At 45.0% G+C, this 27,433-nt stretch overlaps 2 protein-coding genes across 6 annotated transcripts in view; one reads left to right on the forward strand and one right to left on the reverse strand.

Moving 5' to 3' along the window:
* LOC102458766 (survival of motor neuron protein-like) overlaps window positions 1-27,433 on the reverse strand; it is a 50,423-nt gene that overhangs the window by 9,403 nt on the left and 13,587 nt on the right. The gene's annotated exons all lie outside the window — the stretch shown is intronic.
* On the forward strand, window positions 1,835-27,378 carry GTF2H2 (general transcription factor IIH subunit 2). 3 transcript variants are annotated; one of them, XM_075932232.1, is made up of 16 exons: window positions 1,835-1,993; window positions 2,495-2,582; window positions 2,663-2,740; window positions 5,102-5,138; window positions 6,266-6,352; window positions 6,518-6,568; window positions 7,603-7,657; window positions 9,819-9,924; window positions 14,838-14,928; window positions 15,065-15,152; window positions 17,741-17,848; window positions 19,776-19,839; window positions 23,085-23,188; window positions 25,173-25,275; window positions 25,520-25,559; window positions 26,246-27,378. In XM_075932232.1, the coding sequence occupies exons 2-16, from the start codon at window positions 2,527-2,529 to the stop codon at window positions 26,363-26,365; spliced, it is 1,188 nt and encodes a 395-aa protein (XP_075788347.1). In that variant the 5' UTR covers window positions 1,835-1,993; window positions 2,495-2,526; the 3' UTR covers window positions 26,366-27,378. The 3 variants fall into 3 exon arrangements, with proteins under 3 accessions (XP_075788347.1, XP_075788346.1, XP_006124370.1); XM_075932231.1 differs by having other exon boundaries at window positions 1,893-2,058; window positions 2,492-2,582; XM_006124308.4 differs by lacking the exons at window positions 1,835-1,993; window positions 25,520-25,559 and having other exon boundaries at window positions 2,069-2,582.

Below are 27,433 nucleotides of genomic sequence, written 5' to 3' on the forward strand. Positions count from 1 at the left end.
AGGAAGCAGAGTGACCTAGCCCCAGTGCACTCCATTCCATCATTTCCCAACTGTGTCACACTGCTTCACCATAGCCAGAGTTGTCTGGCCATAGGACAGTTTAAGGTAGCCATCCCAGGCCCATGCTTTGGGTGGCCATGGGGCAGCTGCTTCAATTGTCCTATAAACAGGACTCGTGGTGCCAAGGGCAGCACAGGCACAGTTTCTGGGGGGCCTGGCCTGGGGAAACAGCAATGGTTGGCCCCCATGCCCTCACTGCAGCATCAGGAGCAGGAACAACTCAGCAGCTTCCTTCCCGCTGCTGCCCAGCTCCTAGCATGTATGCTCTGCTTCAGCATGGTGGTGGGAAGTAGAATAACTCGGTTCCAGTCCACTCAACTGCCCATAGGGATGTGGCTAGGAGCCAGGAGAGTGGAGCAGGCTCAGGCCAGATCACTCCACAGTCTGATGCTGCATTGAGTACAGGGTAGGCCCAACCCCTGGTACTGGCACCAGACCCCTCACTATTCCCTTGGCTCCTAGCATGTGTGGAAGGTATGGCAGGTGGGGGGGGGGGCAGAGCATAGGGGAAGAAGTGGATTGGGGTAGGGCAGATCAGGGATAGGAAGAGCAGGTCAGGGTCGGGGTGGTGATGGTAGAGGGGGGCATGTCTAAACACACAGGCCCCTAGGGAGGGCCCTGCCAGGACGGTTAGGGAGTAAGGATGTTAAATAGCAAGTAATTTACTAGTTGAATAGTCGATGGAATTTCTATCGACTACTTGATTAGTCCAGTGTTTCTCAACCTTTTTTTATGAAGTACATCTTTACAAAAAAATGGAAATTCCCCCCCTAAAAAAAAAGTACCCCCAATACCTACAGTTTTCAGACCCATATTTTTTTCTACCATTGCAACACATTTGTTTAAACAACTTAATTGTAGCCAGGCAGGCGATGAAATTTTTAGGTGTAAAAAGTACAAAAATAATAAAGCGCTGTAAAACTTAAAACAAAAATCCAGTTTTCTCCAAAGTTGTGTTGACATACCCTCCCCAGACTTCTTTCGCGTACTCTTACTCATACCCCGGGTTGAGAAACACTGGACTAGTGGATAGGAGGAATGCAGAAGTGCCTTTGAAATGTACAAGAGCCCCAGCAGAAGTGCTGTCCTGGAGCCTGCCCTGGGCTCCATTCAGTGCTACTTGCTTTGAAATGTCACATGGAGCCTGGAGTCCGCTAGCTCCGGGTTCCGCATGGCATTTCCCTGGAACTCAGGGGCAGGAGCCTGGGATCAGCTGGGGAGTCCCCAGCTGAACCCAAGCTCCATGCAGCATTGCTGCTTTGAAACTCCATGGCAGCATTTCAAAGGGGCAGTACAACATGGAGCCTGGGTACAGGATCGGAGTGGTGCTGCTGCTTTGCAGTACCCCCCTCTTTCCTGTTTCTATCAGAGGCAGCAATTGACTAGTTGACTGGACTATCTGATAAGCTTTTGCTTATCAAATAGTCAACTTCCTTAACATCCTTAGTAGGGAGCCTGCCTTGGCCCTGGGCCCGCTGCACCATTAAGTGGACTTTGAACAGTGCTGTCATCAGTGCCTGTGGGAGCAGCCAGCTCCATTTCCCAGTAGGCCTGCTGGTGGAAATCACTTCTCCCCCCCCCCAGCACCTGGAGCTAGGTTGAGAGCCCTGCCCCCCACCGCACTCAGCGGGGCGCGGTGCAGACAGCGGTGCCGGTGTAATGTAGAAGGGGCAGCACATTCCTATAACGTAGCAGCTTTTTACATTACACTGGCCCCAGCGCGGAGCAGCCAGGAGCGTCCTGGGCGGGTCTCGTGTAAATCGGGCAGCGCGTGGGGCGGGCGAGGCTGCGGAGGGAGGCGCTGGCACAAAGCAGCCTGGGCTGCGGCGGGCCGGACCCGTGTTACGCGCGTGGATTTGCCCTCCCCTCCGAGCCGGGCACTGTTCCTGGAGCCGGAACGTTTCTCCTGCGGCCCGGCGCGCCGGTCGGACGGGTTAGCAACGCACCGCTCGGGGGCGGGTCCGGGTGCTTGTTGCGGGAGCTCGAGCTCGGTCCTCCCAGATCAGCCGAGCGCCCCCGGGCGGCCTGGGCAGAGCGGGGCGGGGGGAGCGACAGCGCCAGGCACAGGCGGCCAAGCCGCGCAGAGTGGCCCCGCCTCGCCCCCGTTAACCCCGCGCGTTACAGCCCCAGTTCTGCCCCTCCCCGTTCCCAGCGCGCCGCTGTGCGGGGTGGGAGCGAGCGTCGCTGGCTGGAAGCGGCCCGCGCAGGAGAAGGGCGCAGCGTGATCCAGCCTTGCCGCGCTCGGCAGGAGCGTTTGCGAAAGCCAGCGCACAGCGCTAGTGAGGGGCCCAATCCGGCCTCTGCAGTCACACGTGGGGTGCCGACGCTGATCTGCTGCATTCGTGATCCGCTCCAGCGCGCGGTGACACCTAAATTCAGACACAATTTATCTAAGTGCCTTGGCTTACAAAGAAGTAATCGTTGTACTTAACAGTGTCGTACGCAAGCCGCTTTGGACAGGCAGGCATGGATGACGAACCTGAACGAACCAAACGTTGGGAAGGGGGTTATGAAAGAACATGGTAAGCTTTGTTTTATATATTATTTTATTTTAAGAAAGAAAATTTAACCCAGCTGTTATGTAATAAAATATTTCTTTTAGGGAGGTTCTGAAAGAAGATGAATCGGGGTCACTGAAAGCAACTATAGAGGACATTCTTTTTAAGGCTAAGAGAAAAAGGTAAGCAGTCAGTTCAGAAGCACAGGAAATGCATTGGGAAAAGCTCATCTCTGGTGTAACTACATTTAAGGAAAAGGAATTGCATTGAGATTAAAATTGTCCCCACTAGATAGATTAAACATACTGCAATACTTTATAAATAAACATGCTTGGTTTTTTTCCCTCATGCCATGTCTTAGATTTAACTTCCCCTTCCATAGTTCTATCTACTTCTTAATTGTGCCAGGAACAATAATTTGAGATTTCTCATCAACTTACACTTCTCTAAGACCTTTGATACTGGGTAATTTATCTCTCTTCTACCAAATTAATTAGGCCCTAACCTCACATTCTGTATGTGACAGTACAGAGGGTTGCAACTAGATTACTGAATGTAAATAGCAGAATCTATCTTTGTATGCTAGTATGCTGTCTAAAAATATTGACATACAGACTATTTTAATTTGTTCATTATTGGACAAGCTGTTATTTACCCAGTGCTGTGTTGTTTGCACCAAATGATTAATTGTTTTTCTTTAAAATTCTCTGTCTAAAAATATGTGAGGCAAAGGCTGGTTTTCATTCACAGATTCATGTAAAGTTATAAACCTTCAAACTTTTAAATACATTATGATTATGTAAATACTTCAGAGTAGCAAAGATGTTCAAAGCAAACAACTCCATTAAAATTTGTTAAGAAACACTATGATTTTTTTTATCATAGAATCATAGGGTTGGAAGAAACCTCAGGAGGTCATTGAGTCCAACCTCCTGCTAAAAGCAGGACCAACTCTATCCCAGCCAAGGCTTTGTCAAGCTGGGACTTAAAACCCTCTAGGAATGGAGATTTCACCACCCATTCCAGTACTTCACCAGTGAAATCGTTTTTCCTAATATCCAACCTAGACCTCCCCCACTGCAGCTTTCTCCATTCTCTTTGGAACCCCCCTTCAGGTAGTTGGAGGCTGATACTAAATTCCCCCTCACTTTTTTCCAAATAAGCCCAAATCCCTAAGCCTCTCATAAGTCAATGTGCTCCAGCTCCCTAATCATTTTTGTTACCCTCGGGTGAACTCTCTCCAATGTGTTCATATTGTTTCTGTAACAGGGGGCCCAAATTAGAAGCAGTACTCCAGATGTGGCCTCACCTGTGCCAAATAAAGGGGAATAATCACTTCCCTAGATCTGCTGGCAATACTCTTACTAATGTAGATCAGTGTGCCGTTAGCCTTCTTGACTACAAGGGCACACTGCTGACTCATATCCAGCTTCTCATCCACTGTAATCCTCAAGTCCTTTTCCACAGAACTGCTGCTTGGCCAGTCAGTCCTTGGGATTCTTCTGTCTCAAGTGCAGGACTCTGCAATTGTCCTTGTTGAATCTCATCCGATTTCTTTTTGGCCTCATCCTCCAATTTGTCTAGGTCACTCTGAACCCTATCCCTATCCTCCAGCATATTTACTTGTCCCCCTAGCACAGTGTCATCTGCAAACTTGCTGAGTGTGCAATCCATCCTCTCATCCAGGTCATTATCAGCCCTAGAAATGACCCTTGGACACAGCATGATACTGACTGCCAACCAGACATTGAGCCATGGATCACTATCTGTTGAGCCCAATGATCTAGCCCAGTGGACCTTTTTGAGGATATGGTCCACTTTTCAATCTATTAAAATTTTACAGACCCTCTCCAAACAATATAGCGGTGCCTGTAACCTGCACGTACCTCAGCCCATGCTGCTTCCCAGGCAGTGTCTCTGAGCCTGCTGGGGAAGCAGCATGAGCTGAGGGATTTGTTGGCTGCTGGCATTGAGTCAGCTCCGCTGAGACGCTCTGTGCCGGCAGCTAGCATGTCCTTCAACCCGAGTTGCGGGAAGCTGAGCTGAGAGGTTCTGTGCTAGTAGCCAGCAAGTCTCTCAGCCCGCGCTGCTTCCCAAGCCGCAGGAAGCAGTGCGGGTTGAAGGAAATGCTGGCTGCTGTGCAGATCCCCTATGTTACCACTGTGGGGTCCACGGATCTTAGGTTGGGAACCACTGATCTAGTCAGCTTTCTATCCACTTTACAATTAATTTATCCAATCCATACTGCTTTAACTTGCTGGTAAGAATACTGAGACAGAATCGAAAGTTTTACTAAAATCAAGGTACATCACGTCCACCACCTTCCCCAATCCGCAGAGCCAGTTAATTTATACTGAGCCTCCTTCCTCCATAATTTTTCACAACCCTAGTTACATTCTAATTTAGAACATGAATGTATTTAAAAAAGGATATTTGTTAGTGGTAATTTTGCATTGATGTAACTCTAGGATTGTTTTTAATTATCGATGCTGTTCTAGAATCCAATGTTATAGTCTTAGCTTAAACTCTTGTATTTTTAACAGAATCTTTGAACACCATGGACAAGTTAGACTTGGAATGGTATGTTTATATATTCCCCATGACCATTGGAGCTAGTTTTGCTGTGTCTGTGATTATTTATGCTGAAGTGGTTTGCTTTCTTCAGATAACATAGTGGCATCAAATCTAAGACATATTTGTAATGACTTGATGTGTGGGAATTTGACAGTTTTTTTTTCTTTTTCTGTGCAACAGAATTTTTTTTCCTTTCTTGAGTTGGTGTGTGGTATGCTAAATAGAGAATGTTTGATATTCAAGAGACTTCAGTTCTTTTCCCTCGGTGGGATATATTTTATGATACAATTCAATCACATAACCTCTTAGTGTCTCAGTTTCCCAGTGTATAAAATGGGCATAATAATATTAGCTTAATTTAAACCAGTTGTGAGAACTGATTAATTTTTAAAACTCTTCAGTAGAAATTATTTTATTTATATGTATATAAAGCATCAAATCTAAGCGGTTACACAATTATTGGATAGTCCCCGGGGGCAGGGATGGTAGCCACTGAGCTCCTAGCCCCACTCCCTGCGAGCCCCTTGACACCCTGCACTGCTGCCTTTGATACAGGGGCTGTTGCCATCATGTGGCATGATACAGAGGCAGCAGCGCAGGGTGTTAGCAGCTCCTATCCATGCGGAACTGAGCTGAGCTGAGCTCCCTGTGGACATAGGCATCGCTCCCTCCAACACAGAGGCAGTATGGGTTTGGTGAGTGTGTGTAGTCAATAGGATTAACTGATAAACCCAGGGTTAATCATGTAGGGGACTATATGTTGACATCCCTAATATATATACAAAATATTATTCCATGTTTCATCTTTTGAGAGAGGATAAAGGTAAGAACAGTGGTCATTTATCAAGAAAACATTTCTGCTCACATTTTTATTCTCCCTCCCCCCTTTACATTTAACCTCTTTTAATCTGCAGCAGCTAAAGAATCCTTAAAGGCCATTTATGCTGTTCTGTGCTTTAAATATTATCAATGTGACAGAGGAGGCTATACATATTTTCTGTTTTAATTTACTTGAAATAAACAACAGTTCGTTAAATTATGGATTTATAAATGTGCTTAATGTGAGTTCTAAAAGTTTCTTTATTTCAAACCAAGAATGTGTGGAATGAATATCTTTTATTATTATGGTTCAGATGCGTCACCTTTATGTGGTGGTTGATGGATCAAGAACTATGGAGGACCAAGATTTAAAACCTAACAGGCTTACTTGTACCTTAAAGGTATTTATTTGATCAAAAGTATATAAACACCAAGTGTTGTAGGGGGATTAGAGGGTGGAGAATGAGGGCATTTAAAGGTTCTAAATGGTTGTATAAGTGCACTATAATGGATATGAAATGACTGCCATGTTTAATTATCTTAATACTCAGAACTTGTTTTTATAGCTTTTGGAATATTTTGTTGAAGAATACTTTGACCAGAATCCTATTAGTCAGGTATGTACACCTGTGTTGGACACTAGACTCACTGATTAAGCATTTGTCTCAAAACAAAGTTGGAAGAACTATTTTACATTTTTCATTTACTGGTAATTTCAATTAAACATTTCATTGGTTTATTTTGAATTAGTAATAGTCTTTTCCTTTATCTCCACCAATTGTGTAATTTTTATTTTCCTATTAAATTATGAGGCTGGTGATTCAGTTGAATATTGATTTATAGTTTTTTGAAGTACAAATGCTAACACAGTTAGGATTTAAAATTGCATTATTAATGCCAGAAAGAGAATGCGGAGAGACATTTTAATCCTTAGGAGCTAGAGGTACCAATGGATTGAAGAATATTTTCATCTTAATACAAAGGGAGTTGTGCTACAGGTTGGCCCTCTGTGGCCCAGTACACTCGAGACCTGACCAATCCTGCATAAGGGAATTTGCTGGACCAGGGAAGGTCTCTTGCAACTGGCCCTCCCCAGCCTGTTGCTGGCTCAGTTTCCGGCCCTGGCCGGTCGCCCTGCCGCTAGCTCAGGCTTGGCTGGCTGCTGGGCTGCCACAGCCCTGTCCCCCCTGTTGGGCTGCCAGGTTGCCATGGTCCCAGTCTCTAGCCAGGATGCCACTGCCCTGGTCCTGGCTCCCTTGCCAGGCTTTTGGGCTGCTCTGGCCTCAACCCCCCTGTTGAGTTGTTGAGCTGCAGTGGCCCCGGCTCCCCTAGGGGTGCTGGGCTACCACTGTCCTCAGCTGTCCTGCCAGGCTGCCACGGGGCTCCCAGCTGCCAGACCTCTTGCTGTCCAACTCCAGACCACCAGGGCTCTCTGATCGAGGAATATCTGTGGTCCTACCAGAGAGTCACAGTTTAGGAAGGTGTAACCTGTAGAAATTTCCTGTATTTCAAGCTGAGAGTTGGTTTTCAAATTACTGTGCTTGCAAAGAAAGCTAGCCGAGAACTATGTGGATATTGTATGCCTGTAGATTAGTGCTTACTAAGAATGTATATCAAATTGATAATTCACTAATAAAACTGTTTCTTGCAGATTGGCATAATTGTAACTAAGAGTAAAAGAGCTGAAAAGCTGACAGAACTTTCAGGTAGGAAAGAAGAATCCTTTTGTATTAGAGAAGCATTATTGTCACTCTGAGGGCTTGTGTCTTCACTAGAGATGTTTACCGGTTAAGTATGAAGCTTACTGGAATACTTAACGGTTAACTGACCCTTGCCAGTGAACTCTAGTGGCAGCCAGCTGTGCTGTGCCATGGCACTCCAGCCACAGAGGGACTGGCAGGCCAGGCAGTAGGACCTCCCAGTGACAGCTGGATTCCACAGCTATGGTGGGCCAGGTAGCAGGCCCTCTGTTAGATGGTTAACTGGTTATTCATTTTAACATGCTTTGTCTTCACTACGTGGTGGATCAATACTGCAGTGATGAATCCAACAGTGGTCGATATATTGTGTCTGCTTACGCATGGTAAATTAATCTCTGAGCACTCTACCGTCGACTCCGGTACTCCACCAGGACAAGAAGAGTAGCCGGTGTCGATGGGAGAGAAGTCACGGCTGACCTTACCGCACAGAAGACCCCATGGTAAATATGTCAATTTCAGCTATGCAATTTCCATAGCTGAGATTGACAGGGGTTTTTTGTATAGACAAGACATAACTGTTACATTCTACAGCCCTGATCTTGAAACTTGTTCCATACAGGCAGACCTAATTAAGTCAGTAGAGTACCAGAATGGTGTAGCGTATCTAATTGCAGGATTGTAGCTTGTTTTGAGATAGGTTTCTGATTGCTCAGGAAGACTGCTTATGCCTAGGAGTATAAATCTACCATATATATTTGAGAGTCTGTCCATCTGTCTGTTCTGTTTAAGAACTCCTAAATGGTAAGAGCTAGGACCACCAAATTTCACATACAGCTTCCTCTTATCAGACCTTAAAGCAGGGTTGGTTGGGGTGGATGGGATGTTACTAGAATGGGATTGCTTTACAGAAAACCATACAGAAAAGAGACGGAATCACCAGACAGATGAAAGGGGCTGACTGGGGCATTGCCTGCCCCCAGGACTGCCCTAACCACGAACCTCTCACTCCCCAAGTGCCTTTCATAGAGGACGGGGGGCTGAAGCTCTCAATCCCCCAAATTTATAGTGACTTTGCTGGCTGTTCCCTTCCATCAGGGAGCGAGGGGAAAGTGCACAGTTCGCTGCATTCCTTGCTCTAGCTGGGGAACACTGGGCAGATAAACCTGAGCCTGCCCTAGCTTGCGGACATGAACCCCTCCCCAGGCTGTGCCTTCTGGACCTGCAGTGGCCATGGAGAAGTGCTTCTCACCTGACCCCAAGCTGCTATGGTGAGAGAGGTCGGGGGTTGTCCTGTCTTTCCAGGGCAACCTGCATCCTGAACCTCTCATCCCCGCCTCCACCCCACAGCAGTGATTTAAATGGGAAAAAAAGAGTTCAGGACCCAAGCAACACTGGGTAAATCTTCTAGTGTGTGTATATGTATATGTATGTGCGTGTGTTTAAGAGCAGAAATAGAATTTCAGTATTGATTATCTCTTAGTAATATGCCTGTAATTTGTATTGAGTGTCAACACAAGGATTTCTCTTGCCTCCCCTTTCTTTTCTCATTTTTTCCCTTGCACCAGCTTTCTTTTTTATATACATTTTCATAACATAGTGTGAGAGCTATCTTCATAGGAGCCTTTTCTGTTTGGAACAGCCTTCTCATATTTCTGCTTCATTAGTCTTTCAAATATATGAAAAACATACCTTTTCTCTGATACTAGTTACTTTCTTTTTCTTCCTGTTATCTGTTTTCTTCCTGTTATCTGTTTAAACTTTGTAATTGTAGTTAATAGAGGCCTTATGCACAAGTGGATTAGAGGTGAGACTGAGAAAACAGGAACTCTTGATTTTTTTTTTTAAATGTTACTTTTACAGCTAACAAGCTGTGTGGCTTCAGGCAAGTAATTTAACCTCTCCTTGTCTATTTAGCCATCTGTAAAATTGGAATCATTACCATCTCATTTTGGTGCTTTGAGAGTTATTTAATGTTTATACAATGTTTTGAGGCTTATAAAAGACTAAATAGTGTTGTTACTAAAACAATCTGTGATACAGAAGGATATTTTTGGTTTATGTATTTCATCCTGTATTGGCTTACATCTTTTAAAAATATCTTACAATTGTGCATCTTTCTGTTACCCTAGCATTTCAGGTGATTTTTGTTTCTATTTTTGTTTTATAGGGAACCCAAGAAAGCATGTAACTGCTCTGAAGAAAGCTGTAGATCAGACCTGCCATGGAGAACCATCTCTCTATAATTCTTTAAATTTGGCCATGCAGACTTTAAAGTTAGTATATGTATGTTGTAATAGGTTTTATTCTTTTTGGAATAATAGAAACAGATAAAATACTGATAACGCTTTTTGTGGCAGGGAGTGAATTTGTGTTGGGCGTAATGACTTGCACAATGCTGCACTGATCCTTCCAAGATACCTTAAGGTATTACTGTGATATACATAAATAACTTCTGCTTTGTACATAGCACAGTTAACATAATGATCAATTCAAAATAAAAATAAAGCATTTAATATTCCCAGCCAAAAACTTTTTTGTGATGGTGTTCAGGTGGGAGCCTGTACTCCCTGTATTTGTCCTTATTACTAGGACAAATTTATCCTTAATACCTGGGGTCGACAAATTATGGAAAACCCTACTCGCCAGACAAAAAAGGGACTCGCCACCCTCCCCCCACAAAAAGTGTTTTTTAATGGCATAAATTCCTAATAAGAATAAGAACAATAATTACTAATAAGTCATTAATAAATATCACCCAGGTTATTAATAAATATCTTATAAACCTCTACCTTTTCTCTCTGCTGCCATGTCTCCTCCCCTTGCTCCCTCAGCTCCCCTGGTGCCTGCTGCCCCCCAACCCCTCACTCTCTGCTGTCCTGACTCCTGCCCTTCTTACTGCCCTCAGCTTTCCTGAGTCCTACCCCCCTCTGCCAGCCCTTCTCTCCGCCCTGTGCCCACTCCTCCAGTAGCCCCACTCTGATTGTGAGCTACCTCTCCTCATCCCCTCTCCTAACACCTCCCTCTACACACCTGCCCTGCCTCTCTCCTCTGGAGCTGGTTCCTCCCCTGCAGGTGTCTGCCCTTCTGCTTCACCCCCAGAATCCCTTGGCACCTGCACCCTCCTGGTGCCTCCCCCTTCCCTCACTGGCTCTGCCCCCTTTGCTCTCATGCCCCTGTGCCCTCAGATGCCTTGCTTCATCCCTGCCTTCCTCATGCCCACCCCTTCTTTCAAGCCTTCTCCCAGCCCCTCCCCCTCTAGCCCCCAGTGCCCTTACCCTCTCCTCTCCCATCATCACCCTGTCCCCCCCCTTTCACTGACACCTCCCTTCCTGCCCTTTTCCTCATTGTCTGCACTTGGCCACCTGGCATTTGTCTGTCCTGCACCCCTGTCCCTTGGTGCCTTCCCCTTTCTTCTTCTTCTCCTGACCTCCTTCCCTCAGCACAAGTGCCTTCCCCGTATTTTTCCCCTATCCTTCCCACAGCCCAGCCCCTTCCCCATCCCCGGGTGCCAGCTCTAGGTTCCGCCCCTCCCCCCCCATTGCTGTCTTTTACACGTGTGCATTTTGCAATGGGTTTTTTTTGTTTGTTTGTTTTCTTTTTTGTCCCTGCATTTTAGCCCTATAAATAACAAATAGCATTTTCATTTGTTTTTTTCCATAAAGGCAAAGGCGCTTCAAGTGAACTCCCCCTTTCACTCGCTGCTGGGTCACAGCAGCCTTTTCCCTGCCCTGTTCAGCCCCTCCCTATGGGCAAGCACCCTTCACTCCCAACCCACAGGGGGATCAGGGTGCAGGGACAGCACAGAGCCAGAGGGGTGCAGGGAACAGTGGAGGGGAGTACAGGGGTGGTGTAGGGAACGAGAGGCACAGAGCCAGAGGGATGCAGGGATCGGGAGGTAGCAGGGTGCAGTGGAGGCATAGGGAATGGGATGCGGAGAACAGGAGGGGCAGAGGGATCAGGGTTTGGGGGCAGTGCAGGGAATTGGGCAGCACAGAACTGGGGGCGGGCAGGGATTGAGGGGTGCAAGGGTGGTGCAGAGCCAGAGGGTTGCAGGGAAGAAGGAGAGCAGGGGGCCCAGGGTTCAGCGGAGCAGGAGCAGCATGGGGAACGGGCGGCGCGGAGACAAAGGGAGGCTGAGGCCGTGGCAGGACTGGAGGCCTGCAGGGCAGGCCCTGGCTGTGCCGCACGACGCAGCCAGCTCTCGGGGACACGCGGCCAGAGCTGAGCTGCTGTGGCTCTTCAAAATCAGCGGGGCCACGTCACGCCAGTGTCCTGCCCCGCCTCCTCGCGCAGGCAGTCCGGTGGGAAGAATCGCCGCACTTCCCCCTTCCCACCGGTGCTGTGCTCCTCCGCCGACCAACGGGTCGGATGGGGCCGCGCCGCCCATAGTGCGGCCTTTGGCCAGCCCGTCACAATGGCCCACCGGGCCAGTCTGCCCCTGCACTCGCCAGCTGGAAAAATCTACTCGCTGCAGGCGAGTGCATTTGTCGATCCCTGCTTGTTACTAGGACAAATTGGAAGCTTTATATGATATTAGTAAGAAGTGAGAAATGTCTTTTTTTTCCCTGTTTCTATAAGAGCTCAAAGTACCAAAACACATAGGACACAACTGTTAGAGAAGTACATCAGAAATATCAAATGTCATCTTGTCTCTTGATTCACTCTTCAGTTTCAATACTTGGGGGAAACAGATACTGCCAGTATTAACACTTTGAATATTTGTGTTTGGGATTTGATGCTTTAGTTTGAAGAGGTATGCAGGGTCACAGCTGTTGCGTGCAAAGAGCTGAAATGTGCAGATTTTGAACTTTTAATCAGAGGTGAAAGTAAGGCTTTGTGCCCTAGTGCACCACTCTGGTAAGAGCTATCTGGTGCACTACACTACAGGAGGAGGCATGGTGAGCACCCACTGGGCTCCTGGGGCTTTCCTGAAGAAAAGCAGCTTTCCTTGAATTAAGCAGCAGGCATCCTGGAGCTGCTTGTTGCTTGCTGTTTTCCTTCCATCATTGTTGGGGGGCAAGGGGAAAGCTCAGTGTGTCCCTGCGTTCCTCTCCCTCCTGTCTGTTGAGGGCAGAGAATAGGGGAGTCAGTGACCCATGCTGTCTGTTGTTCCTCTTACGTCCTGATAGTGATGAAAGGGGGACTGCAAGCAGTATCCTGGTAGTTTAAGCACGGGGCTTCAGTCCTCCCATCCTGCCTAAAGGGTGCCCTTGACCTCCCCCCCCTTGCATTCTCTCCCACACCCTACATCCCTGTCCTGAGGCCGCCCATGTTGTGATTCCTGCACCCCTCCGTGTACACACCAACCCTCTGCCCTGAATTGCACCTCACATCCCCAACCTGTGGCCTGAGTCTCCCTCGTGCATGTCCACCCCTGCCCTGAGCCCTCCTTCTCAAACTTAAATTTATGACAACCGTCTACTCTGAGCCCACCTCCTGGAGGAGGGCAATACAGCAGTAACTTCAAGAAATTTAAGTTACTTACACCTCTGCTTTTAACTACATAGTCATTAAAGCAAAGAACATTAAAATTTATTTTCTGTATAGTACATGGCTCAGCTCCTCAGCTATAAACAGATTTTTCATGGTGCACTCTAAAGCTGTCACGTGAAATGGAAAAGCAGTGTAGGTAATGGTCTGTAGGAATTGCTTTAATGAACTCAGCTATGAGGCTGGGACTTCTCAAATCCGGTTTACTGTAATAAAAGGAGCAGTTGAGGAATTATTTTTCTGTTACGATAGTATCTGTTATATTACAGTAGCGTCACTCAGGATGCAAGCCCCATTTTGCTGGGTATATTTACAAACACAGCTGAAGACAATATAGTCCCTGTCCCAGGAAGTTTAAAATCTAAATGATGATAAAAAAAGATGAAGGTTTGGAAATGGGGATGTAACACAGATAAATGAACAGGATGATGAAATGCCTTCCATTTTGTTAATTTCCTATTTTGATTGGAACTATTATTATTCGTGCAACTATTTATTTCTTTTTAATTTGGCTGTAGAGATAGGGTCTGAGAGAATGGCAGGTGTGGTGGGTTAGTTAAATTAAACTCAATTTAAATTAAATTAAACTAGATAAATTCATGGAGGTTAGGTCCAATACTTATTAACCAGAATGGGTAGAAATGGTGTCCCTAGCCACTGTTTGTCAGGGGCTGGAAGTGGATGGCAGGTGAGGGATCACTTGATTACCTGTTTCTGTTCATTCCCTCTGGGACATCTGGCATTGGCCACTGTCAGAAGACCGGCTACTGGGCTACATGGATCTTTGGTCTGATCCAGTATGGCTGTTCTTACGTTAGTTAAAGATATGAGAGAGGTAGGATTGGGAAGAGGAACAGTCTATGACCTGCTTTAGCCAAGATCATCTGGCCAGGTTTTGAATGTATCCCATGAAAGGTGAATTTTAAAATTGTAGCTTTTTAGATTTTTGCTGGGAGGGAACTTGCATGGTAAAGAAGTGAGAGAAAGAGCCGATGTCTGAGGGACAGTCTGACCAGTGAGCAGGAAAGGCCAGGAACAATGGCCAGAGTAAAGGTGGTGGTGGTAGAGGTTACAGTAAGTTACTAGAACAGCTAGTTAGAGTAAGTCTAAATTGTTAAAGAATCTCAAAAGGAAAAGAAAAGACGCTTATTTCTGAATTAATGGTGTTTTTTCCTGTAGGAAGTGGAAAAGATTTTCTTAAAGCATTTGCTATATTCTGCTATATGACAGTGAGAGAGATGAAAAGACAGTAGAAACTTTGAAGACCTGCTGTCCGTGAAAGATGTCATAGATTTGCATGTCTGAATTGATCATAGAATAAAGTTAATAAGAAAAATGCTGGGAGATGATTTGTTGTGGTGGTATTAGACTGATGGTAATTTTTCCCTGCAGGACTGTAATAGTGTAAGTTCAAGAACTATAATAAGCCATCAACTGACAGGGACATTTTGAGTGGCTTAGATATTGGATAATTATGACCTTATGGGAGCAGTTCTATGAGGGATTTACAGCATCCTTTGGAATTTGTGGGCATTAGCCATGTCTTTTTCTGAATTTTATACAAGAGAATCCTAGAAAACGTTACTCTTGGGGGATTTTTATAAAGCTACAGCATAAAACTTTAGCATACATGCATGTAATTGTTACATGCTTAGTTTAGAGCTAATTTAAATATATATCTTTTTACCTTCTATAGGCACATGCCAGGACATACAAGCAGAGAGGTTTTGATTATCTTCAGCAGCCTGACAACATGTGATCCATCTAATATATATGATCTAATTAAGGTATAGAAGTGAATTAGTACTGCTTAAAAAAAGTTACAGAATCGTTGTCATTAATTCTTAATTGAAAATGTATGTACCTTTTACAGTTTTCTATTCTGCTGATGTATTTGGGTGTTTTTTGTTTTCCCATGTGAAGTGTTTAAAGGCAGTTAAGATCAGAGTATCTGTCATCGGCCTTTCTGCTGAAGTTCGAGTTTGTACTGTACTTGCCCGAGAAACGGGTGGTAAGTTAATAGATTTTGAACATATGTCAGTAATAGTCATTTATGTCAAAGTAAAGTTAACTGATTTGATTTTTTTTTGTATAAATTCTGTTTGAAGAGGATGCATCTCTTTGAACCTGGTGTTTTGGACTATTTCATAATTGCTCCCTCCATTTAAAGAAGTCATACAAATACAGTAAATATGATAATGTATCTATAGTTGCTGGTTTGAAAGGGAGATGATTAAAGAAACAAGAATACAAGACTGTAGATAATATCTTATCAAAGTTAATAAACTTTTAGCATTAGGGATGTAAATGTGTACCTTAATACACGGTTAACCAATGAACGTGGGCTCATCGGTTAACCCTCTCAGTTACATGCAGCCATGCCCCCTGCTGCTGCCTCTGATACAGAGGCAGCAGCACAAAGGGGCAGGCAGTTTTGTGGGAGTCAGTGTTTTCAGGGAGCCTGCTTAAAAATTGGCTCCCACTTGCTCCTCTTCCTCCCCCACTGCCTCTTATACAGAGGCCACAGGGGTGAGGGAGCCTTGTGTGTAACTGTGAGGCTCATCGGTTAACCATTTAAACAGATACACTAACACATGCTTAGTGGTTTGCACAGTATCTCTTTTAGGGATGCTAAAATGAATTATTAGTGTAACTATAGTTGTTGGTTAGAGGCAGCAGCATGGGGGACAGGCAGGGGCCGGTACACATGATGAGCTGGCTTCCGCAGAGCTACCTGTCCGTGTCCTCCCACGCTGCTGCCTCCCACAGAGGCAGCAGCATCGGAATGGAGGAGTAGATGTGAGCCAGTACCCACAGGGAGCCAGCTTTCAAGCCAGCTCCCTGTACGTTCTGACTGTAGCAGAGGCAGCAGCACAAGGGCGCAGGCAGGAGCTGGTACATGAGGGGATTCAGCTTTTCAGCCTGCTCCCCACACATGACAGCTCTCCTGCAGAGCTGTCTGCAATGAGGGGGGAAACGGGAGCTGATGCTGTAAGGAGCCAGCTTAAACTGGCTCCTGCTCCCTCCCTCTCGGGTGTGTAAACATGTAACCACTGAAAAATTCAGCAGTTATGCATGTACTTGTGTAAATGTATTTTAACATCCTTAATTACCAGTAGTGACTACAAAAGTTACTTGGAAAAAAAACTGTGTTGTGTAAGTTAGTATGGAGAGGGAAAGGTAGGCTCTCACTACAGGCAGTCCCCGGGTTACGTACAAGATAGGGACTGTAGGTTTGTTCTTAAGTTGAATCTGTATGTAAGTCAGAACTGGCGTCCAGATTCAGCCGCTGCTGAAACTGACCGCCAATTCTGACTTGGGGTTCTTAAGTTGAATCTGTATGTAAGTCAGAACTGGCGGTCAGTTTCAACAGCGGCTGAATCTGGACGCCAGTTCCGACTTACATACAGATTCAACTTAAGAACCCCAAGCTTCCCCAAGTCAGCTGCTGCTGAAACTGATGAGCGCTGATTCCAGGAAGCCTGGGGCAGAGCAACTCTGCCTCGGGCTTCCTGTAGTCAGCGCTGGTCAGTTTCAGCAGCGGCTGACTTGGGGACGCCTGGGGCAGAGCAGCTGGGGTGCTGCTGGGTTGCTCCAGTAGCACCCCTCGGCGCTACTGGACCAACCCAGCAGCACCCCAGCTGCTCTGCCCCAGGCGTCCTGATTCAGCCACTGCTGAAACTGACCAGCAGCGGCTGAATCAGGACCTGGGGCAGAGCAGCTGGGGTGCTGCCGGGTTGGTCCAGTAGTGCCCAGAGCGGGTGCTGCAGGACCAATCCGCAGCGCCCCAGCTGCTCTGCTCCAGGGTCCAAAACAAAAGCCTGGTCTGCTGGGGGGGGCACACTATCCACGCCCGCCCCCCCCCCCAGCAGACCAGGGACACGGGGAGCAGAGCAGCAGCGGCAGCGGGGTGCCGCGCCTCTGAGGCTTTGCTCTGGCAAAGTCTCAGAGGCGCGGGACCCCCCTCCCCCCCCCGCGGCTGCGGCTTCAGTCCCGGTGCCTGTGGTCTGCTGGGGACCGTCCCCAGCAGACCACAGGCACCGGGACTCAAGCGGCAGCAGCGGGCGGGTTCCCGTGCTTCTGAGGCTTTGCTCTGGCAAAGCCTCAGAAGCGCGGGAACCCGCCCGGTGCCCCTGGTCTGCTGGAGACGGTCTCCAGCAGACCAGGGGCACCGGAGCAGCTTACGAACGGGGCTTTCTCGCCCCGGAGCTCGCAGGTAGCAATCCACTACCTCGACCTCCGGGGCGAGAAAGCCCCGTTCTTAAGTGCGGATCCGACATAAGTCAGATCCGCGTAAGTCGGGGACTGCCTGTATTTAACTTTTTAGAGGTACACAATCATTCCAGTATATTAATTCTAAAAAATTATGTAGTATCTGTAGGGAACATCCCATAGACTTTTCCACTATTGTCATTCTACATTTTTGTTTAAACTGTTTTAAAGTTTTGCCTAAATTTTATTATCCAGTTTTTTCTTAGTAATTCTGTTCTCAGTGAAAGTGTCCATACATTATTTGAACAGGTGGTATGACTGTGATATTTACTTATTCTTAAATAAATTAGTTAGCAGAGAGTCATGCATTTTCTTTCTCCTTTGTAGGAACATACCATGTAATTTTAGATGAAAGCCACTATAAGGAACTGCTGATGCATCATGTTAGCCCTCCACCTGCCAGTTCAAGTTCTGAATGCTCCCTTATTCGAATGGGTAGGATCTTGTTTTTTATTACAGTTTAAGTGCAAGATTTAAGAATCTTTAGTGTAAACATCCTCTTCTGTGTATTCTGTATTAAAATTATATGAACAAAGAAGCTACTTGAAATCTGAAAAAACAGATTGATGCATAATTGTTTTTATTTTAATGTTTCAGTTTTAGCAAACTGGATTTTAACTTATTTTAAAATATACCTAAAAATCATTCAGTTATTGAAATTAAAAATTGAGAATTAAGAAAGACCAAAACTCAATTTTCAGTGGGTTACAACAAATTTATGCTTTTCCTTTTGTGTGGTACTGGGGAAAGTGTGATATGTAAAATATAAAGTAGATAAATTTAAAAAGTGTGCGTCTCCATTTGTATTTCTATTTATGATCGCCTTCCATATCTAGGCCAAAATCCATTAGCCTTTTAAATTCATGTCTGTATTGCTATGTGATTAACCGATTAGACATACATACACCAGGAGAAATCTTGTCAGCTTATTCCTTTGTAACAAGTGGAATGAGCTCCTTTGCTTCCTCCTGATGGAAAAAGAAATCTGAAAGAGCATGAGCCTGCAACTAAACCTATGTAGCACCACAGTGTTCAGCTGTTGTGCTAACTTGTTCCCCATTTTAAAACAACTTTTTATTCATCAGTGAATACATTAAAAATAGATATTTGTGTGTAATCATCCTTATAATTAAATGATTTTGGCGTTTTTTCCCTGTGTAATCAGGGGAGCAGTAATAAGAAAAACTACTACATCAATTGAGATGAGCTATAAAAACAATTACCAGAGGAGGACTAGGAGCTACCTAGGACATCCAGAAAACATTGTATTAACTATCACACAGCACTTAGAGCAGGGATGTGCAATAATTTTGGGCCAGGAGCCACTTCAAAATGTTTTCAGTGGTCCCATGCTGCCCGGAAGAGGTGGGGCCTAAACCGGAAGGGGCAGAGACAGGATGCTTCTGGGCTACCCCACCCCCAGACCATGATTGGTCCTGGGGGTGGGGGAGCCTCTTTGCCTCCCCCCCTTTCCCACTCATGCCCTTGGCAGCGTGAGAAGAGGCTTCTCTCACTTACCCACCCGCAGGCCAATCGGGGAGGGGGAGCGTGGGAAGCCACCTCCCGCCTTGCGAGGAGCATGTGGTACTTTGAAGTGCCACATGCCCCTTGCAGGGCAGGGACAAGGCGGAGGAAACTTTGCGCAGCTCCCCTGCCCCCAGGCCAATCAGGGCTTGAGGGCAGGGGAGCGTGTGACATCTCCTCTGGCCCTGCGAGGAGTGCGTAGCACTTTGAAGTGCTGTATGCTCCTCGCAGGGCGGGAGGAAGTTTTGTGTGCTTCCCTGCCCCCAGACCCTAATTAGCCTGGGGGCGGGGGAGCGGTAGGGCCCCCACAGGCCGGATCAACCCAGTTGGTGGGCTGGATCTGGTCCGCGGAGGCCCTTTTGCCCACCCCTTCCCACTAGGCACTCGTGCACCTGGCAGGGTGGGAAGAGGCTTCTCACGTTCCCCACCCCCAGGCCAATCAGGGACTTAGAGTGAACATGTCTCTGAAGTCTGAGCATTAAATTATTTTCCTTAATTTGTGACTTGAACCATCATTCCTTTTAATATACTGCTCTTTTCTCCTTCCCTATTATCTAACCTAATTTTCCTCTGTAATTGTTTGTGAAAAATTGGGGTCTGTCAGTTTCGTTGTATTAAGTGGAGGGGGAAAAAAAGTAAGATATAGTGCTGGATTTGGAGATATAAGTGGGAAGAGAACACAAACGATGGATTTGGAAATGGTGTGTTGACTTCTGTAATAACATGAAATATTCTAAACATTAACTCCTAGACTTTTAACTTCTCTACTCAAATGGGAAATTATTGGTTGTATGTTGCCAATACATATAGTGATGGAATATTTTTCTTGGCTCCTAAGGATTTCCTCAGCATACGATTGCCTCTCTCTCTGATCAGGATGCTAAACCATCATTTAGCATGGCGTAAGTAAAATGTGGTTACTTTTGAGGCATCGATAATCTTAATCTGTTTTTGCACTGAAAGGTACAAAACATCATGAATATGGATAGGCAGATGATGTGCTGTGACTACTGCTGACACTGTTCTTAATGAGAGACCGGGGGGGGGGGGGGGGGGGAGAGGGTAAAGTAGTATCTTTTATTGGACCAGCTTCTTTTGGTGAGAGAGAAAAGCTTTTGAGCTTATACAGAACTCTTCTTCAGTCACTGTGTATAACTGTTCATAATAATTTCATTTTTATCTAGTACTGCCAACATCTGTTTGTATCCAGCTGTTGTCTCTTATCTTATACTTAGATTTTTAGATCTTATGGGCAGTGATCATCTTTGGTTGTACAGGCAGTCCCCGGGTTACGTACAAGATAGGGACTGTAGGTTTGTTCTTAAGTTGAATCTGTATGTAAGTCGGAACTGGCGTCCAGATTCAGCCGCTGCTGAAACTGACCGCCAGTTCTGACTTACATACAGATTCAACTTAAGAACCCCAAGCGTCCCCAAGTCAGCTGCTGCTGAAACTGATCAGCGGCTGATTCCAGGAAGCTGGGGGCAGAGCAACTCTGCCTCGGGCTTCCTGTAGTCAGCGCTGGTCAGTTTCAGCAGTGGCTGACTTGGGGACGCCTGGGGCAGAGCAGCTGGGGTGCTGCTGGGTTGCTCCAGTAGCGCCGCTCCTCGGCGCTACTGGACCAACCCAGCAGCACCCCAGCTGCTCTGCCCCAGGGTCCACAACAAAAGCCTGGTCTGCTGGGGCGTGGGGGCTTACTAGCTGCGCCCCTCTCCCAGCAGACCAGGGACACGGGGAGCAAAGCCGCAGCGGCAGCGGGGTGCCGCGCCTCTGAGGCTTTGCTCTGGCAAAGCCTCAGAGGCGCGGGAACCCGCCGCGGCTGCGGCTTTGCTCCTGGTGCCCCATGTCTGCTGGGGACCGTTTCCAGCTGACCAGGGACACCGGGAGCCAAGCCGCAGCCGTGGCGGGTTCCCGCGCCTTTGCGGCTTTGCTCCCGGTGCCCCATGTCTGCTGGAGACGGTCCCCAGCAGACCAGGGGCACCGGGAGCAGCTTTTCTCGCCCCGGAGGTCGAGGTGGCGGGACCGCTGCCTGCGAGCTCCGGGGCGAGAGAGCCCCGTTCGTAAGTGCGGATCCGACGTAAGTTGGGGACTGCCTGTATTTGTACAGTGCCTAGCACAACGGATGCCCTTAAAGCCACTGTAGCACACGTGCGTGCGCGCGCACACACATATTTTACTGTACTATAGCAGATAAAATTAATCAGCATCCTTAAAGATGGTGATGATAAAGAATACTTGGAAATAAGTCATCCATTCATTTAATTGTTAATGTGTAGTGAAATTGAAAGTGTAACTAGCAAGAGAGTGCCCTTCTTTGTGAGAACAGACTGCATTCAAGGACAGTAGAATTTTAGAAGGGAACAGTAGACTCTGAGAGAATAAAACCTAAAGGTATGCATCTTAATGCCATAAAAGTGTTCCTCTGTGTGAGGAAACATTATGACTGTAAGATTGTGGATACCTTTTCATAGAATCATAGGACTGGAAGGGACCTCGAGAGGTCATCGAGTCCAGCCCCCCGCCCTCAAGGCAGGACCAAGCTCCGTCTACACCATCCCTGACAGATGTCTATCTAACCTGTTCTTAAATATCTCCAGAGAGGGAGATTCCACCACCTCCCTTGGCAATTTATTCCAATATTTGACCACCCTGACAGTTAGGAATTTTTTCCTAATGTCCAATCTAAACCTCCCTTGCTGCACTTTAAGCCCATTACTCCTTGTCCTGTCCTCAGAAACCAAGAGGAACAAATTTTCTCCTTCCTCCTTGTGACACCCTTTTAGATTTTTTGAAAACCGCTATCATGTCCCCCCTTAATCTTCTTTTTTCCAAACTAAACAAGCCCAGTTCATGAAGCCTGGCTTCATAGGTCATGTTCTCTAGACCTTTAATCATTCTTGTCGCTCTTCTCTGTACCCTTTCCAATTTCTCCACATCTTTCTTGAAATGTGGCGCCCAGAACTGGACACAGTACTCCAGCTGAGGCCTAACTAGTGCAGAGTAGAGCGGCAGAATGACTTCACGAGTTTTGCTTACAACACACCTGTTGATACAACCTAGAATCATATTTGCTTTTTTTGCAACAGCATCACATTGTTGACGCATATTCAACTTGTGGTTCACTATGACCCCTAGATCCCTTTCCGCCATGCTCCTTCCTAGACAGTCGCTTCCCATCTTGTATGTATGGAACTGATTGTTCCTTCCTAAGTGGAGCACTTTGCATTTCTCTTTATTAAACCTCATCCTGTTTACCTCTGACCATTTCTCTAACTTGCTAAGGTCATTTTGAATTATGTCCCTATCCTCCAAAGAAGTTGCAACCCCACCCAGTTTGGTATCATCTGCAAACTTAATAAGCGTACTCTCTATCCCAATATCTACGTCATTGATGAAGATATTGAACAGTACGGGTCCCAAAACAGACCCTTGCGGAGCTCCACTTGTTATCCCTTTCTAGCAGGATTTAGCACCGTTAATAACAACTCTCTGATTACGGTTATCCAGCCAATTATGCACCCACCTTATCGTGGCCCTATCTAAGTTATATTTGCCGAGTTTATCAATAAGAATATCATGCGAGACCGTATCAAATGCCTTACTAAAGTCTAGGTATATGACATCCACCGCTTCTCCCTTATCCACAAGGCTCGTTATTTATAAAATCACTTTCGAATGTAAAGGAAATTTGTTATGTGAGGGAAAATCAAAGCAAGCCTAAACTTCTCTTGTAAAAAGATTCATGTACACCATTAGATCCTGGGTTACATTCCAAAAAGCTTATCAAACTTCTCATGACATTTCCCTATTCTTGGGTGTTATTGAGATGCAGGGTTAGAAACTCCATTTAATTACTAAGTAACAATACATTTCTGAATATTTTGCTACCTACTGGAAGATTAATCTCAGGATTTAATTAAAGACCCTGATAAAGTGTCGGTGTTTTGTTGTAACACTTCATTGAGTAGTCATGTCATTTAAGAAAATGTGTATTTAATAGTAAATTTCCTAGTTAATTTGCAGCATCACATCACATGAAACTCTGTGACAAACTCCATGCTCATTTTCCAGTTCTGTGCAACTGTTTCAGATTTGTCCAAGAGATTTTAACCATATTGATTTCTTCTTTTCCTGCCCCCATCTCCAGGCACTTGGAAAATAACAGTGATCCAGGTCTTACACTGGGTGGATATTTCTGTCCCCAGTGTAGAGCCAAATACTGTGAACTCCCTGTGGAATGCAAAATCTGTGGTAAGTTACCCCCCACTATATATAGAATGAGTGAAAAGGGAGGGGAAACAGATGATGTCATGGGAGAGGATTTATTATTGATCAGCAAATGGCAAGGAGGATGTGGATGAAGCATTTCTACAACAAATTATAGACCTACACAAAACCATAAGAACGGGTAGGAATGGGAGACTTTAACTATCATGGCATCTCTTGGAAAAGCATTATTGCAAAAACAAAATGTCAAAAAAGTTCTTGTAATTTATCAGTGAAACAGGTAAAAACTGAAAATGTGAACCACTACATCTGCTCAGTTTTTTCAAAATGTTTCTCATATCTAATTCTGAGAAAAGAAGAGTAAGAGGTGGGAATCTGATAATCTTCAGAACCATTAAGGGCTGTTATAAACAGGATGGTGATCAGTTGTTCTCTATCCCCACTGTATGACAAGACATAACAGGCTTAATTGCAGCAAGGAAAATTTAAATTAGATATTGAAAGAACTATCCTTATAGCTAGACAAGTACTGGAGTAAGCATCTCAGGAAGTTTGTGGAATCTTTGTAGAAAGTTTTAAAGAACTAGTTAGGTAAAACAAATGTTACGTATAATTTTAGATATACATGAAATCCTTGCCATTCATGGTGGATGCGTTCCTGACACCACCATGAATGGCGAAATTTGCAAAAACTGGGAGCCATGGCTACTAGCACCTGCAGTGAGTGCCTTGCAATGTCAAAACTCATCTTTGGGTGAGATCCATGGGGAACTCACTGTGGCTGCCAGCCCCCTCTGTTCCTCTCCTCCAGGCCCAGACAGGAGACCCCTGCACATCGCGAGGGTATCCTGTATTTGATCATGCTTCTGTGTAGGGGGTAGGATCAGATGACCTCTTAAAATTCTTCTAGCCCTACCTTTCTATGATTCTTTACATATAATGGTAAGCAGCGACAACAACAAACCAACACTTAACTATTTGGGTAGTGGAAAAACTCAGTTGTGCCTGTTGCAGAACGTGTCCTTATTTTATACTGAGAGGCTGTGTCTAGACTGGCCAGTTTTTCCAGAAAATCAGCCACTTTTCTGAAAAAACTTGCCAGCTGTCTACACTGGCTGCTTGAATTTCTGCAAAAGCACTGATGATCTCATGTAAGATTGTCAGTGTTCTTGCGGAAATACTATGCTGCTCCTGTTTGGGCAAAAGTCCTTTTGCACAAAAGGGCCAGTGTAGACAGCTCAGATTTGTTTTCCGCAAAAAAAGCCCTGATCGCGAAAATGGCGATCGGGGCTTTTTTGCGGAAAAGCGTGTCTAGATTGGCACGGACGCTTTTTCGCAAAAAGTGCTTTTGCGGAATAGCGTCCGTGTCAATCTAGACGCTCTGTTCCGAAAATGCTTTAAACGGAAAACTTTTCTGTTAAAAGCATTTCTGGAAAATCATGCCAGTCTAGATGTAGCCAGAGGCTATAGAATTATGTTTAAGATGCTAGAGTGTGCAGAAAGGAATACTTTAACACAGATTGTTGTATATTATAAACTGGACGCTAAATTTCTTGTGCTCTTGAAACTTTTATTTAAGTCAATGGGAGTTTTGGCTGAACCAAAATATGATGAGGCTCCATTTCTTTTGTATTCCAGCATTTATTTATTTTATATGTATGTGTATCTTGCCTTTATTGAAGGGTTTGGGCATAGTCATTTTTTTTTTATAAAATTAAAATTAACCAACCCCCAAAGAAAATCGTAAGTATACTTTTGTAAGCCCCTGTAATCATTAACCTAGATGGAACAGAATGGAATTATCGACTGAAAAAATCTTAAGAATTAGTCCACATACAGTTTCTAAGGCAGAAGTTCAGATTAGGAACACTGATACATGCATAAAATACCTTTTGTTGTTGGTGGTGAAAGGGTTAGTAAACACATGCTTTCTTGTATTACTTTCCTCTTGTATTTATTACATCAAAATTTTTGGTTTATCGTGACATACTTCTTTTTGATGTTGCAGGCCTTACATTGGTCTCTGCACCCCACCTGGCTCGCTCTTACCATCACCTGTTTCCTTTGGATGCTTTTCAAGAAGTTCCATTGGAAGAATATAAAGGAGAACGGTATGTAAATCATGCCTGCTATAAAGAATCCACTTAGAGCCCTTACAGATTTCACCTTTGAAAAGTAATCTAAATTGGCAGTGGCTTCTTCAGTACTGGTTGAACTAGCGCATGTTCAGTTAAATGACTGTGATTTGATATCTAAATTATAGGAAATAATAATTGTATAAGAAGTGGCTGTAAAATGGTGTTTCTTAAAAACTTTACTCTGCTTTCAATAAAAATACTGAATTCTGTTTCTTAGCTATTGTCAAGGCTGCCAAGGGGAGATTAAAGATCAACATGTAAGTGATTATTAAAACGTACTTTAATTTGCATACTTCCTCTTACTGTTGTTCATTTTTGAGAAGGTCAGTCATCTTGATGACAAAAATACACAACCATACTGTACTGAAGCCGTTATGTTGGCTAGATTAAATTCTCAGTCCTGGGATCTCACTTTAGACTGCAAAAGCAGCACAACTAAGGTAATGGAGTATCTAGAAACTGTCAGGTGTGCTGCTGCCTTCACTCAAAAAGTTGACGACGGTCAAGAATGAATCCTGTTCCCACTTTGGGACATAGGTATGGTGGGGGTTTACCAGAATAGAGAAATTAGAGAAAAATGAGTATTGTCAGACAAGATGCTTGTAGAGCTCTTTAATGTAATTTACACTAGTACATTTTTAAAATGTTAGCTACAGTATAATCTACTTAAGGACACTTAATTTTTAAGATTCCTAAGTTATCACATTGATGGGGCTTCTAAAGGTGAGGATTTGGACATCTCTAAATTTACTAAGAAACAATTTATAGTTTATTTTGATTGACTCTAAAAGCTAGATTTAGTCTGAAAGACACTGTCTTTTCATATTGGAAAGTTTAATTGGGCAGGACTCTTATGTACATATGCAAAATAGTTTTATCTACATTATGTTGCATTACTGTAATTCTACAGTGATATTTGTATTTTTTTAATCTTTTCACTCAGGTTTACATTTGTAAAGTCTGCCAGAATGTATTTTGTGTGGATTGCGACTTATTTGTTCATGATTCTCTGCACTGCTGTCCTGGCTGCATTCACAAGCATCCTGCTCCTCCATGTGTATAATACCAGGTGTCTATAGAGATTGTCCGGTTTCATTTTTACACACACAGTCAAATTAGACTATTGAACAATAGACTTCAGTGAGGCAACTCAAAAGCAAGAAGAAATACCTAGATGAAACAGTGAAGATTGGCTAATACATGGGGTGGGGAACCTATGGCTCAGGGGCCATATCTGATCCCCCAGCTTGCCTGGATCTGGCTCCCAAGGCTCTGCTTCCCCCACAGTATCAACAAGCTCTCACTGCCACTCTTTCTTCCCCTCCTCCTACCTGGCTGGGCATACAGCAGGGCAGCAAAATGCTACCTGGAGACTTTCCCCCAGCTGCTCCAATTAGCTGTGATTATGGCCAATAGGAGTAATAGGGCTGTTCCTGGGAGCAGCAGTGGGGACAGAGCCATGTGCATCCCTGAAGAGTTGTGCCAGGTAAGCACTTCCCCCAACCTGTTCCTGTATCCTACCACCCTCCCAGACCCACTCCCCCTCATCCGTTCCTGCTCCTACCACCTGCCCAAGAATCCCAACCACACCCTATTCCTGCATCCCTTTGCCCATCCAGCCCTCCCACCACCACCATGCTCTTGTATCCTACCATCAACGCACTCCAGCCAGACCCCACATATCAAGCCTGCTTTCCGGCAGACCCCTCCCACACACTGAACCCCTCATTTTTTGGCCCCATCCCAGAGCTCTGGTGTGTGAGGGGCATATAGGGAATGTTTTTCTGCTTCTCATTTGGCCACATCCATGAGCTAGGGGAACACACAATTTTTAATGTGTAGAATTAGAATATTTTAATTCTCAAGGATTATTAAGATATCCATCATTTGGTTTCCCTCGCATTTGGATTTTTAGGTGTTTTAAAGCCTTTGATTTATTAAGGAGTCATGCTACATAAATGTGTAAATCTGTAACATTGTAGAAAAGTGATAAAAATGCATTTGTATGCTAAAACTGATTCTTGTTTCATAAGTTGTAAAAATTAATGTCTTAAATATATTTGTGCACGTTTCTAACTTTGGTATGGAATATTTTTTAAATACTGGTTGAGTAATATTTCATTATAACACT

Source organism: Pelodiscus sinensis, chromosome 6 (assembly GCF_049634645.1).
Source record: "Pelodiscus sinensis isolate JC-2024 chromosome 6, ASM4963464v1, whole genome shotgun sequence".
In the NCBI taxonomy this organism is placed as follows: domain Eukaryota; kingdom Metazoa; phylum Chordata; order Testudines; family Trionychidae; genus Pelodiscus; species Pelodiscus sinensis.

Coding starts and splice junctions, on each gene's coding strand:
- GTF2H2 (XM_075932232.1), top strand. CDS start 2,527: ATGGATGACGAACCTGAACGAACCAAACGTTGGGAAGGGGGTTATGAA. Junction 2,741..5,101: donor TTTAAGGCTAAGAGAAAAAG/GTAAGCAGTCAG, acceptor TATTTTTAACAG/AATCTTTGAACACCATGGAC. Junction 25,560..26,245: donor GGGAGATTAAAGATCAACAT/GTAAGTGATTAT, acceptor CTTTTCACTCAG/GTTTACATTTGTAAAGTCTG.